Source organism: Chionomys nivalis, chromosome 1, assembly GCF_950005125.1.
Source record: "Chionomys nivalis chromosome 1, mChiNiv1.1, whole genome shotgun sequence".
Classification (NCBI taxonomy): domain Eukaryota; kingdom Metazoa; phylum Chordata; class Mammalia; order Rodentia; family Cricetidae; genus Chionomys; species Chionomys nivalis.
In genome coordinates, this window is record NC_080086.1 from 199,404,639 (window position 1) to 199,419,546 (window position 14,908).

The following is a 14,908-nucleotide window of genomic DNA, read 5'->3' on the forward strand; positions in this document are numbered from 1 at the left end:
TTAGTCAGAAAAAAGCCCAAGCTAAGCTCAAACTTTCATAATTAGTAAGAAATCTCCTTGTCATTATTTGGGAGCTGGCTGGCAGGATAGAGAAAGACCCCTTACACCTTTCTTTTTAAAAATTATTTTAAAGTCAGGAAATGCTTTTAAGCCAGATAAAATAGCAAATATAAGTACGCAAAGAGAGTACAACCCAGCATGCAAAAACTTCCAAAGATACTGTGCTAAGAATCGCAGAGGTCAAAGGACAATTTGGGTAAATTTTTTTAGTTGGTTATATCTTTATGGAAAAAGAAATAACCCAAAGCAATAAGTTAAAAAAATGAAAAAACAAAAATATCTTATAAGAGATAGTATGTTCTCAAATATTAATTTCAATTTGGACATTTCATGTTAGAAACAGCTTCTGAATAAACATAATTGATAACACAATTTATCGAGCTATACAATTTGATACTTGAATGACTTCAACAAAAATTACTCAGCAGCTAAGGCCAAAAAAAATTCTAATTTTCTTTTTGATTTATAGCCACTTCATGCATCAAATGTAAAGTGTTATAGGGTGACGACTATTAGAGCAACATGTGCATAAAAACTATGTCAGTTCATTTTTAAAAATTTCATATTAAAACTCAGAAATAGCCGTGTTTAACTCTGAAGTTTCAAAAGGCGCTGAGTTATCAAAAGTAAGACATTTCTCATTACCATGAGCTCGAAGTAGCGCTTCAGCAGTAAACAGAGGGGCCTGGAGCATGTCTGCAGTCTCCACAATAAGCATATCCTTTAATCTGCGAAGATCCTGAGGCCTTAATCCTTCATATGGCTTTGGAAAGAAGAGAAACAACATTGAATTGGCGATTATTTTCTATTTAATATTTCAGTTTCAACTCAGATGTGGAACGACCTTTTGACTCCACTACCTTGATTTTCAGTATATCCTGGCACAGGTCCACTTTAAACCACAAGGGATTACAATGAGAGCCCAAAACTGTACACTACAGTACAACAATTTTGGATACTATATAAAAAACTACAGGAATAAAAACAGAACCACTAAGTAATAACCATTCTTAACAGTTCTCATGTAATTTTATCTCGTTTACTACTGATGTGAGTTCGTCATTTGTGAATATCTGAATGCTCACGAGGCACAACTAAACAGTAACCATCTTTTAGCAGTAAACAGAGAACTAAAAAATCACATTTAAAAAATGCAGGATTTCCCAAATGTTTGGGAAGGAGAAAATAAATCCACAAAACCCCCAAACCAACTGAGAATATGGTCTGGCAGCACCTACAAGTTGTTAGAGAGCTCAGGGAATATGGTGTATCTCACCTACTGTAGTTGATTTACAAGTATTTACAATTTGATACGGTTTCTAATCCCTTGATTTTTTATTTTTTTTTTATTTTTTTTTTCTTGCTGATTTTTTTATTAATTAATTAATTTAATTATTAAAGATTTCTGCCTCTTCCCCGCCACCACCTCCCCTTCCCTCCCCCTCCCCCAATCAAGTCTTCCTTCCTCCTCAGCCCAAAGAGTAAGCAGGTTTCTCTACCCTGTGGGAGGTCCAAGGACCACCCACCTCCATCCAGGTCTATTAAGGAAGGTGAGCATCCAAACTACCTGGGCTCCCACAAAGCCATTACATGCAATAGGATCAAGAACCCATTGCCATTGTTCTTCAGTTCTCAGTAGTCCTCATTGTCCATTATGTTCAGCGAGACCGGTTTTGTCCCATGCTTTTTCAGTCCCCGGCCAGCTGGCCTTGGTGAGTTCCCGATAGATCATCCCCATTGCCTCAGTGTGTGGGTGCACCCCTCGCCGTCCTGAGTTCCTTGCTCGTGCTCAAAAATATCACGACAACCATTTTATCAGTTCTTATAGAACATGTAAGTAGGGCTGTTCACAAAGGTAATTTCTGAGGTAAAACAATTCACTTCTTGATCTCTATATGTCTTCTAGCAGTCACATAAAAGGTAACAAATATGTTAGTTTTGAAAAGACCAGTAGAATTCAAACATATAAAAGTCTAATTTTTTTTTTTACAAAAAATGTACTATTTTAAAAATACAGAAAAATTGAAAACCTATAGATAAAGAATTATAAAACACAAACATTCAAAAAGGTGGAAACTTTTATCTCTCAATTTATCCAAGGTTAGAAAAACAAGATTAACACTTAATGTTGGTAAGGTTTTTAGAAAGCTAGTCTTCAGATATACTAGGTTGAAAAGAGTATCTTCCTTTTACATATAAAACTACATATAACTTAACAATTTGGTGTCATGAGCTTTCCTTTAGAATATTCATGTTTTAACCCATGGTAGAATTCTATTCCAAGGCAAACAAAACAAGCCATCTGTAGTGTTACTTGAAAAAGAGAATAAATGCCAGTAGCTCAAATACATATTAACAGAGTTATGCAATACCTTCATGTTACATCATTTATCATTCATTTAAAATGATGTCCCTGAGTTTCCAAAAATTCAAAGAGTTAAGAATAAAAGCTGTTAAAAATAAAATATGTGAGTCAGGCAGTGGTGGTGCATACTTTTAATTCCATCACTTGGATATCAGAGGCAGTCAGAACTCAGAGAGTTCTAGGCCATCCTGTTCTACAGAGCAAGTTCAGAGACAGTTAGGGCTACACAAAGAAACCCTTTCTCAAAAAACAAACAAACAAAAAAAAAACAAACAAAAAAAAAGGGGAAAAAGAAAATATGGAATATCATTACAACAACATAAAAATAAGAGGTAAAATGCTGAGGATTATTTGAAAACAACAGAATGATAAACTTTAAAAATAAGGAACTACTAACAGTGGCAGTGTTAATCTTTAGGCAGTGCACAATCTTTAGAGCTCTTCCAATTAAATACTAAGGAGCAAACTTAGGTTAAACACATTTTCTATCACACGGAATAGACACCCTACTTCATCTGTGTATATTCCTGCCATGGCTGTGATCATGTGATCACATGAAATTAACTACAAAGAAATGGAAATTTAACCCATGGTTCTATGTAGGGGATATCATTAAATGAAAACTGCAACTTAATCCTAAGTATCATTAGAAAAGTGTCCAAAGTTTGTTGTTAAGCTAATTATTAAACACACATTTTCCTGAAAAATAAAATACATCCCTTCATAGTTAAATCTTCAGAATTTATTCCAGAAGTTACATATAATCTATCACACAGCTTCTTCAAAGGGTGTTCCCTGTTCGGCCATGCATTCATAGGATTGCAACCTGCCTCAGCAGCAGGACTTAGGTATTCCCAATGGTGGCAGCTGTGTATTTCTTGCATGTATTTCCTAAAAGTTCTTTTTCAGATTAGTAATCATTTTACCTCCTTTATGTTAAATCAACTAAGCAAAGAGGAATTGCAAATTTATCAACAACTCTATAAGTCATTGTTATCCAGAAACCAAAAGTACAAATAAATAAGAAAATTAGTCTTTCTTGCAATCCTGACAACATACAGAGGATCTAGATTTCAGATAGCTAAGAGTCTACATACATTAATCTTTTAAACTGAAGTGGGTAACAATGGAAGAGTTCTTGACAGCCTTTGCATACTGCCTTCATGAGCACATAACACAATTTTTGTGAAACTCTGAATTAGAACTGTAATTAGGTCATGTTAAACATTTAAATACATTGTTCAGAACATGAACTCTCCCTTCTGTGACAAGGATTAAAATGAAGGTGCCTTTCTGTTTCCTGTGCAAAGATAAAAGGTTACTGTTTTCAGATTACAAGTCAGTAACCTTTTGACCTTTAGAAAGGTCAAAACTGATATGAAAAAAGAAACTAGATTGAAAAGAAACCATAAATAAAAGTGCCTCTTCTATAATCTGAGTATACTACTGCTATGAAAAACACCACAGAAGAAATGAGCAACAGCCTAATATATAAGCTATTTTGATAATACTAAAAAGATAGTTAATTTTAAAAACTATTTCAGAAGAACTATGATATTAAGGAATCATGAAAAGAGTACTTTTTCTATTATTTATTACAGAAATGAACTACTAGTCAACCACCTCAGCTACAGGTGAACATGGTAAAAAAAAAAAAAAAGCTCAGGAACCAGGCAGTGGTGGCACATGTCTTTAATCCCAGCACTTGCGAGGCAGAGGCAAGTGGATCTCTGTGAGTTTGAGGTCAGCCTGGTTTAGAAGAGCTGGTTTCAGGACAGCCAGAGGTACACAGAGAAACCCTGTTTCAAAAAAAAAAAAAAAAAAAAAAAGGCTTTCAGTCCATGGAGGCACTTGTACATCTTGTACATATAGGTCAAGGGAAGAAATAAAGAAAGAAATTAAAGTTCTCCTTGAATTCATTGAAAAGAAAAACACAACATACCCAAACCTATGGGACACTATGAAAGCAGTGATAAGATGAAAGTTCATAGCACTAAATGCCCACATTAAAAAAACGGAGAAAGCTCACATTAGAGACTTAACAGCACAGCTGAAAGCTCTAGAAAATAAAAGAAGCAGATTCACCCAGGAGGAGTAGAAGACTAGTAATAAACTGAGGGCTGAAATCAACAAAATAGAAACACAGAAAACAATCCAAAGAATCAATGAAACATTCTCTTTGAGAAAATCAACAAGACTGACAAACCCCTATCCAAACTAATCAAAAGGCAGAGGGAGAACAAGCAAATTAACAAGATCAGAAATGAAAAGGGGGACATAACAACAGATACTGAGGAAATTCAGAGAATCATTAGGTCTTACTACAAAAGCCTATATGCCACAAAGTTGGAAAATGTAAAAGAAATGGACTTGTTTTTAGATAAATAACATATACCAAAATTGAATCAAGACCAGGTGAACAATTTAAATAGACCTATAAGTCGTGAGAAAATAGAAGCTGTCATAAAAAAAACCTCCCAACCAAAAAAAGCCCAGGACCAGATGGTTTTAATGCAGAATTTTATCAGAACTTCCAAGAAGAGCTGATACCTATACTCCTTAAGGTGTTTCACAATATAGAAACAGAAGAGTCACTGCAAAATTCTTTTTATGAAGCTACAATTACCATGATACCAAAACCATAGAAAGACTCAACCAAGATAGAGAATTACAGACCAATCTTGCTCATAAACATCGATGCAAAAATTCTCAATAAAATACTGACAAACTGAATCCAAGAACACATCAAAAAAATTATCCATTATGATCAACTAGGCTTTATCCCAGAGATGTAGGGCTTGGTCAACAAACGAAAATCTATCAATATCATCCATCATATAAATAAACTGAAAGAAAAAAAAACATATGATCATTTCATTAGATGCTGAAAAGCATTTGACAAAATTGAACACCCCTTTATGATCTTGGTCTTGGAGAGGTTAGGGATACAAGGTTCATATCTAAATATAATAAAAGCAATATACAGCAAGCTGACAGCTAATATCAAATTAAATGGAGAGAAGATCAAAGCCATTCCATTAAAATCAGGAACAAACAAGGCTGTCCACTCTCACCATATCTCCTCAACATAGTGCTTGAAGTTCTAGCAATAGCAATAAGACAGCATAATGAGATCAAGGGGATTCAAATCAGCAAGGAAGAAATCAAACTATCATTATTTGCAGATGATATGATAGTGTACATAAGCGACCCCAAAAACTCTACCAAAGAACTCGTACAGATAAACATCTTTAGTAATGTGGCAGAATACAAGATCAACTCCAAAAAATCAGTAGCCCTCCTATACACAAAGGATAGAGAAGCAGAGAGGGAAATCAGAGAAACATCACCTTTCACGATAGCCACAAATAGCATGAAGTATCTTGGGGTAACACTAACCAAGGAAGTGAAAGATCTATTTGACAAGAATTTAAGGCTTTGAAGAAATTGAAGAGACATCAGAAAATGGAAAAATTTCCCATTCTCTTGGATAGGTAGTATCAACATAGTAAAAATGGCAATTCTATGAAAGGAAATCTATAAATTCAACGCAATCCCCACAAAATCCCAACAAAATTCTTCACAGACCTTGAGAGAACAATAATCAACTTTATATGGAAAAAACAAAAAACTCAGGACAGTGATATAAGAGGGTCTCCTATCTATCTGTTGCTTTCATTGGCTAATTAATAAAGAAAACTGCTTGGCCTGATAGGTCAGAACATAGGTGGGGAAGACAGAACAGAATGCTGGGAGGAAGAAAGCATGAATCTCTGGCCCGAGACAAATGTAGGTTATGATCTTTCCTGGTAAGCCACAGCCTCGTGGTGTTGCACAGATTTAATGGAAATGGGTTAATCAAGATGTGAGAGTTAGCCAATAAGAGGCTAGAGCTAATAGGCCAGGCAGTGTTTAAATGAATATAGTTTCCGTGTAATTATTTCCGGTAATGCTAGCTGTGTGGCGAGATGCAGCCCTGCTTGCCTCATCACTACAATTGGTGCACAACGTGGGGCCAGTGTTTGAATGAATACAGTTTCCGTGTAATTATTTTGGGTAAAGCTAGCTGGGCAGCAGGACGCGGCCCTGCTAGCCTCATCACTACAGGATAGCCAAAATAATCCTATACAATAAAGGAACTTATGGAGGCATTACCATCCCTGACTTCAAACTCTATTACACAGCTACAGTAATGAAAACAGCTTGGTATTGGTATAAAAACAGAGACATTGACCAATGGAATCGAATCGAAGGCCTGGATATTAACCCACAAACCTATGAACAACTGATATTCGACAAAAGAGCTAAAAGTATACAATGGAAGAAAGAAAGCATCTTCAACAAATGGTGATGGCATAACTTGTTATCAACCTGTAGAAGAAGGAAAATAAATCCATATCTATCACCATGCACAAAACTCAACTCCAAATGGATTAAAGATCTCAATATAAATCTGACCACACTGAACCTGATAGAAGAGAAAGTGAGAAGTTGACTGCAACACATGAGCACAGGAGACCACCTCCTAAATATAATTCCAGTAGCACAGACAATAAGAGTAACAATGAATAATTGGGACCTCCTGAAACTGAGAAGCTTCTGTAAAGCAAAAGAATACTGTCACTAAGACAAAAAGGCAACCCACTGACTGGGAGAAGATCTTCACCAACCCTGCAACAGACAGAGGTCTGATCTCCAAAATATATAAAGAACTCAAGAAACTAGACCATTAAAATTCTAAATAACCTAATTAAAAAATGGGGTATTCAACTGAACAGAGAATTCTCAACATAAGTAGTTCAAATGGCCAAAAGACACTTAAGATCATGTTCAACCTCCTTAGCGATCAGGGAAATGCAAATCAAAACAACTTTGAGATACCATCTTACACCTGTCAGAATGGTTAAAATCAAAAACACCAATGATAGCCTATGCTGCAGACGATGTGGAGTAAGGGGAACACTCATTCACTGTTGGTGGGAATGCAAACTTGTGCAACCACTTTCGAAATAAGTATGGCGGTTTCTCAGGAAATTGGGAGTCAATCTACCTCAGGAACCAGCAATACCACTTTTGGGAATATACCCAAGAGATGCCCAATCATACTACAAAAACATTTAACTATGTTCATAGCAGCATTATTTGTAATAGCCAGAACCTGGAAACAACCTAGATGCCCCTCAATGGAAGAATGGATAAAGAAAGTGGAATATATACACATTCGAGTACTACTTAGTGGTAAAAAAAAAAAAAAAAAAAGACATCTTGAATTTTGCATGCAAATGGATGGAAATAGAAAACACTATCCTGAGTGAGATAACCCAGACCCAAGAAAATGAATATGGTACGTACTCACTCATTAGTGGACTCTAGCCATAAACAAAGGACATTAAACCTATAGTTCACAAGCCTAAAGAAGCCAAATAACAAGGTAAACCCAAAGAAAAACATACATAGATCCTCCTGGAAATTGGAAGCAAACAAGATCGCTGGGCAAAAGTTGGGAGCATCGGGGTGGGGGTAGGGGTGGGAGTGGATTTGGGGGAAGGGGAGAGGGGGAGAGAGAAAGGAGAAGGGAAAGACTGGGGACAGCTTGGGAGAGTTGGAGGGTGGAGATGGAGGAAGGGCAGATATAGGAGCAAGGAAGAAGATATCTACATTAAGGGAGCCATTTTAGGGTTAGCAAGAGACTTGGTTCTAAAGGGGATCCGAGGTGTCCACCGAGATGTCCCCAGCTAAGTCCTTGGGCAGCAGAGGAGAGGGTGCCTGAACTGGCCTTGCCCCACTATCACACTGATGAATATCTTGAATATCACCATAGAATCTTTGTCCAGTGACGGATGGAGATAGAGACAGTGATCCTCATCAGAGCAATGGACTGTGCTCCCAAGGTCCAGATGAAGAGCAGAAGGAGGGAGAAGACGAGCAAGGAAGTCTGGACTGCGAGGGGTTGGTCCACCCACTGAGACAGTGTACCTGTTCTAATGGGAGCTCACCAAATCCAGCTGGACTGGGACTAAACAAGCATGTGATCAAACTGGACCCTCTGAATGTGGCTGCCAATAGGGACGGACTGAGAAGCCATTGATAAATGGCACTGGGATCTGTTTCTGCTGCATATACTGACTTTTTGAGACCCTAGTCTATTGGATGCACACCTTCCTAGACCTGGATGGAGGGGGGAGGGCCTTGAACTTCCCACAGGGCAGGGTTCCCTGCCCTTTCTTGAGCAGGGAGGGGGAGGGAAGAGAATGAGTGGGGGAGCGGGATGGGAATGGGAGGCGGGGAGGAAGTGTAAATTTTTGAATGGAAAAATTAAAAAAAAAGGGGAAAAATAGATCCTTGCCCTACAAACATACCACATGTAAACTTTATGACATGCCAGTTATAACACAATGATGTGTGTAAAAATTATGAGAGCTTAATGTATAAATAGATGTCATTTGAAATTGAAAAATAAAGACGCTCAGTCCACTGAGGCATTTGTGCATATAGGCCTGATGCCCCGAGTGATCTCCCACTACAAAACAGCATCAGAAGTGAACCTGTACACACACACACACACACACACACACACACACACACACAATTTCAAGACATAGAAGACATTAAGAGTAGAAAAAGAGATGGCTTCTATTCCATATAATATCAATGTTTTTATAGCTGATCCCTGATGGTAGCCTGGGAAAGAAAGGAGAAAAAAGGAGAAAAAAGTTACACAGAAAGTCCTTCATTCAACTTCTTTCAAGTAGTAGTTCTTGCTTAAATGCCGATACCTGGGGTAGCCTATACTTTTACCTGATAGGAAGCTTTGTCCCTACAAAGCAATTAGGTTAGTTCTGCTAGCCAGATATCTGGCTAAGATAAAGTCCAGCATGTGCGAATATGTCAGGAGAAGGATCTGTAGCCTTTCTCTGTGTACTGCCATTTTTCTTCACTAACTCAAAGGTGGGCATGTAAACTACATTTTAAAATGTATATTTTACAAAGGTCTAATCATCACCAGTGTTTTAAAATTAAAAAAAAAAATCATGGTTTTCAGTTTTTTATGGTAGGTACCATAAATAAACCTAATTAAAAAATGGGGTACATATCTAAATAGAGAATTCTCAATAAAGGAATCACAAATGGCCAAGAAACACTTAAAGAAATGCACAACATCCTTAGCCATCAGGGAAATGTAACTCACAACGACCCTGAGATCCTACTTTACACCTGTCAAAAAGGGCTAAAATCAAAAACACGAGTGATACCTCATGCTGGAGAGGATGTGAAGCAAGGGGAACATTCTTACATTGTTCGTAGAAATGCAAACTTGTACAGTCACTTTGGAACTTAACATGGTGGTTCCTCAGAAAAATTGGGAATCGATTGACCTCAAAACCCAGCTTTATCACTCTTGGGTATATACCCAAAGGGTACTCCATCCTATCACAATGACAGCTTTATTCATAATAGCCAGAAACTGGAAACAAGCTAGATGTCTCTAATCCAAAGAATGAATAAAGAAAATGTAGTACATTTACACAATGCAGTATAATTTAGCTGTTAAATAATGATATCATAAAAATTCACAGGCAAATAGATGGAACTCTTAAAAAAATAAAAATCATCCTGACTGAGGTAAGCCATTCTGAGAAAGACAAATATGGTGTGTACTCACTTATAAGTTGCTGTTTATTGTAAAGTAAAGGATAACCATGCCACAATCCACACACCTAGAGAGGCTGTTACAAGGAGGGCTCTAGGAGGGCTGCATGGTTCTCTCTGGGAAGGGAAAGTCGAACAGATTTTGCTGTTGGACTGGGGGCAGGTAGGGATGGGAATAGTACAGGAGGAGGTGGGAGAGGAAGGAAGAGAGGAAGAGAGTACAGGGAGAGATAACTGGAATCGGGAGATATTTGGGGAACGATGTGGAAACCTAGAGTAGTGGAAACTACTTTGAATCTGTTGCATGAGTTCTGATTGGTCTTAATAATACAAATCTGGAGGTAAGTATCAGGGCAAATGCTGAAAGATCTGAGAGAAAGGAGCAAGCCATAGCCAACGCTTACCTTGTTAACTTCTCAGACAAAAAGGGACCAACCTCCTGTCTCCTCTTGCCTCAGCCATATCACTTCCTGTCTATCCATACAGACCTCCTGACCTCTATGGTTAACTAGTGGCTAGCTCCACCCTCTGATCTTCAGGCAAACTTTGTTAGAGTACAAACAAGGTATCACTACAGAATACATAAGGGTAACCATTGCTAGGATTCCTAGTAAGAGAGGATATGGAGCTGGATCTGGCCATCTGTAACCAGGTAAGATTTCTAATAGTGGGACTAGAACACCAACTCAGCCACAAAAACTTTGACTGTAACCGTGTTAACTGCTTTGATTGAATCATTCCACAATGTGTATACATCAAACATTATATTGTATGCCATCAATGTACACAGTTATGGTGTGGAACATTAACTGTTAGGACCATGTAGCAGGGATGGGAATTCAAGTCTCCCGCTGATTTCCTGTTTTCTGTTTAATTATGTGATCCTAGCTTTTGTGCATTCTTTTCTATTTATCATGGGGCCCTTACCAGAACTTGCTTGGATTTTCAACCTCTATGATACTATGAGCAAAGTAAACGTATGTATGTATGTATATACATACATACATACCAAAAGGGACTAATAATACAGTCACTAAATGGTTCAAACAATGATGCATTTTTTTTTTAAATCATTTTGTCTCCTTTGTACCAAGCAGATTCTCAAGTGATCATAATGGAGGAGAGGAGATCGGTAAAGAGCTATGACAACTGCTGGGATGAAACGTGAACATGTGGTTCGGTTTAAAGCATAGGAATACAAAATGGGACGAACAGATTCAGGTCATGTTTTTGAAGGTAAAAGTAACATGATTTCTTCGTTGTTTGCATGTAATTTGCAATGATAAAGGAGATGAAAATCAAGAATGTCTGCCACATTTATGTTTGAACCACTAGTAGATCAAAGTAATGTTTATTGAGACAAGGAATGCAAGAAAATGTCTGAAGCCAAGGGTGGTATTTCTTCAGGAAGGCAGTAGGCAAGTCTATGAAGTACTGTGAGGCATTCAGGAAAGATGAAGAGAAATGGAAAATTGACCAATATGTGATTCCATGTCAAGTACAGTTCCATTCTACAAGAAGAGACTGGCCTAATGCAGGGGAAGGAAGAGAGGGAACAGGATGAAGACGTTGGTAGGTACAGACTGCTATGTTGTTTTGCTTTTTCAAACAAAAAACAGATCAGAGACATGACACTACAGCAAAAGAGGGATCTGGATGGTGAAGAGCAGTGTCGGGTTTTAGTTGTTACATTTTCCTTTTGCTTTGTGTTTCAGGTGGGAGTTACCAAAGCTTTGATGTTGTCAACTGTAACCTGTGAGAGAGGGAAACACTAATAGAGAATGGAGCCATGAGCTTAACTGGGTAAGTGGTAACAGTTCTCTTCTTGTTAGTAAACATATAAACATGTTAAAGGGACAACTCAACATCCAGGTTTTCTAGATGTACTTTGATGCTCATGGCTATGCAATGAGTACTGATGAGGTTATTTAACATACTGCAAGATGACCACCCACACTGAGTTAAAGAAAAAAAAATTAAGTAAAGAAAAGAAAAGAAATCACCTTACCTCTCGTTTATCTAATGCAGCATACTCGGCTTCAATTTCCTCAGCCTCTGGGTCCCGAGAGAACACCATCTGAGACTCCAGACTGAGGGCCAGATCTTTGTGGTGTTGTTTTTCGGCACAATCACAAGGAGTATCTTTATTTTCATTTTCAGCAAACAAATCTCCTCCATGTTTTACTAAAAGCTAAAACAGTTTTTTTTTTTTTAAAGAAACAACTCACAATTATAGATTGGGTTATTTCGTGTTACACATTAAAGAAATTAAATGTACACAACTGGTATAACAAAAATATACAGTAGATGCAATGTATCTAAATGTATTTTAATGTAAAATTAAGTTAAAGAATATTTAAAAATTTAAATTAAAATATAAACTATGTAGCACAAATTCTAATTGGTCTTAATAAGAAAAACCTGGAGTCAGATATTAGGCGGTGAAAGCTGAAAGATCAGAGAAGCAGAGCAGCCAGCCACTAGGTTTTACCTCTATGAAATGCTTAGACCGAATGGGGGTATCCTGTCTCTACAAGTCCTCAGACTGAATGCCTGAGTTCTGGTCCCCTCCCACCTTATATTCCCTTCTTTGTCTAGCCATATCTCTTCCTGTCTCCACCTCCCTAGTGTTGGGATTAAAGGTGTGGAATTCCCAAGTATTGGATTAAAGCTGTGAGCCACCACAGCCAGGTTCTGTTTCCCCTTTCCACTGGATCAATTTCTTACTTCACAGGGTGGCCTTGAACTCACAGAGATCCTTTGTCTCTGCCTCCCAAGTGTCGGGATTAATGGTGTGTGGCACCATTACCTGATCTCTATGGCTAACTAGTGTGGCTAGCTCTGCACTCTGATCTTCAGGCAAGCTTTAGTTGTTACAGCACAAACAAAATATAACTACAAATGTATTTTAAATCAGGTAGTAATGACTTTTTGATTTTTAAGGTTGGGAATTCTTGTTTTACTAATAATGAGTTTATTTAAAGAAAGTAAATCTTCAACTTTAAAAACAAATTCTTAAGTACTTTGTTAATTTCCCACACCTAAATAAACTTTACTTAAATATTCAAAAAGATTTTAGTTATTTAATGCTTAAACTTTAAAATTTTGTTTAGATTTTTCTCTCTCTTTTCTTGACAAGGGCCTGCAACAAGTCCAGGTTGGTCTTGGACTCAGTCTTCTTATGTCAGCACTGTGTCTAGAGACATTAGAAAGAACATAAGGCAGCCTCAGTTTGTCATGAAACCTTTTAAAGGATTGTGACCCTCGGAGCAATACAATAAGTCACATATTGTGCACTGGTCAGAACTTCTATGCTAAGTACTATAAATACACATTCTCTCCTTACTGTTAATATCTTAGGAAATTTACAGACTGTGACTCAAGATCCCCAGCAAAGCAGTGTAACTGGATTCAGACAGTTTGACTGATTTTCATCATGCCTATATCGTGAACGAAGTCAGTTATACTGCTCACATAAAACGAAGAAGACAAATGCACACCATATCTATTCTGAAGCTCTGCACAGATTCTCATTTAGGATATGACGTGAATATGATTTAGAGGCTCTTATTTTGTTAAAAAAAGCTTTTGTTTTGTAAAAGGATAATCAAAGTTAAAATTTCATCTAAATAATTTTATACTTTTCGTTACACACCAATGAATACAAACACAAAGTTCTTTGGGACTGAAACTTTATTGTTTTCTTGGGCAAGGGGAATGTTCTAAAACAATATGCTGAAGGTTCAAAAGGTGTGTGTGTGTACGTGTAGAGAGGACAGGTAAGTCATTGTTGAGAGGCATGCTGACCTTGTTTGAACAGAGACAAACAGGTAGTTAGCTGTGCAAGAGGTCCCCAGATGAGTCTAATGAGTGGCTGAGGGTACCATGTTACAGCTGGCATCTGCTGAGAATCTCATAAAGTGGGATGGAGTAAGGCGACCACATTTGTAGCAGGATGAAAATCTGCTTGTATGCCACCTTTAGCATGGAAAATAGCTAAAAGTACTATTGAACACCAGAAGGTAATGCATTAAAAAGTACTTCAGCTTACTGGCCTTTGGGAAATAAGTTCAGAAAATTACCAGCTAAAGGCATGCTGGGTAGAGATAAGATTTTTCCCCCTATACAAACTTAGTTGTTTTGCTTTGACATGATAGGAAGTTTGGTTTAGAAAAGGCAGTTTTAAAACTTTTTAACCAAAGCACAGCAAGTATCCTTCTACTTATTCTGATCAGCTAAGCAAAAAGAAACAGGAGGACTGGGTATTTTATTTGTGAGGGTTTTACTCTCTCTCAAATACTTGTTGGCACATAAAATGATCTCAGCAAATCTATTCTAATTCTGTATTTTTTTTGTTCATAATTTCAGAAGAAAAGGAGTAACCAAAATATTCAACACATATTCCATCCATATCCTCCTTATGGTTCGGTTGTTGATGACAAGTCAAATCATTTAACTGCTTTAAAGACTAAGTCTACAATGGCTTATCTGGAAAATACGGTAGCTTCTATAATTTTGATAAAAGATATCAGAAAGTCAACTAAGGTGGTATACAACTGTACTTCCATATTAACTAGGTGGAAAGAGGAGGTTCAAGATCAAGCTCAGCCTGAGCTACATGAGAATTTCAAAAACCAAAAGCTAAACCAAATTGTCCTGGCTAGTTTTATGTTAACTTGACACAAGCTAAATGAAAGGAGGGAACCTCAAATGAGAAAATGCCGCCATAAGATCCAGCTGTAAGGCATTTTCTTAATTAGTGATTCATGCGGAAAGGGTCTCATCTCTTGCAGGTGGTACCATCCCTGGGCTGGTGGTTCAGGATTCTGTAAG

General features: G+C 37.4%; 1 protein-coding gene across 8 annotated transcripts in view; it reads right to left on the bottom strand.

Moving 5' to 3' along the window:
* Ankib1 (ankyrin repeat and IBR domain containing 1) overlaps positions 1-14,908 on the bottom strand; it is a 157,441-nt gene that overhangs the window by 71,964 nt on the left and 70,569 nt on the right. For 7 of the 8 annotated variants that reach the window (XM_057765599.1, XM_057765625.1, XM_057765607.1 and 4 more), the window contains 2 exons: positions 12,084-12,266; positions 706-823 (listed from right to left, as the gene is read on the bottom strand). In XM_057765599.1, coding sequence (XP_057621582.1) covers positions 706-823; positions 12,084-12,266 — 301 coding nt within the window. The remainder of the gene's footprint in view (positions 1-705; positions 824-12,083; positions 12,267-14,908) is intronic. The other variant, XM_057765633.1, reaches the window with a different exon arrangement.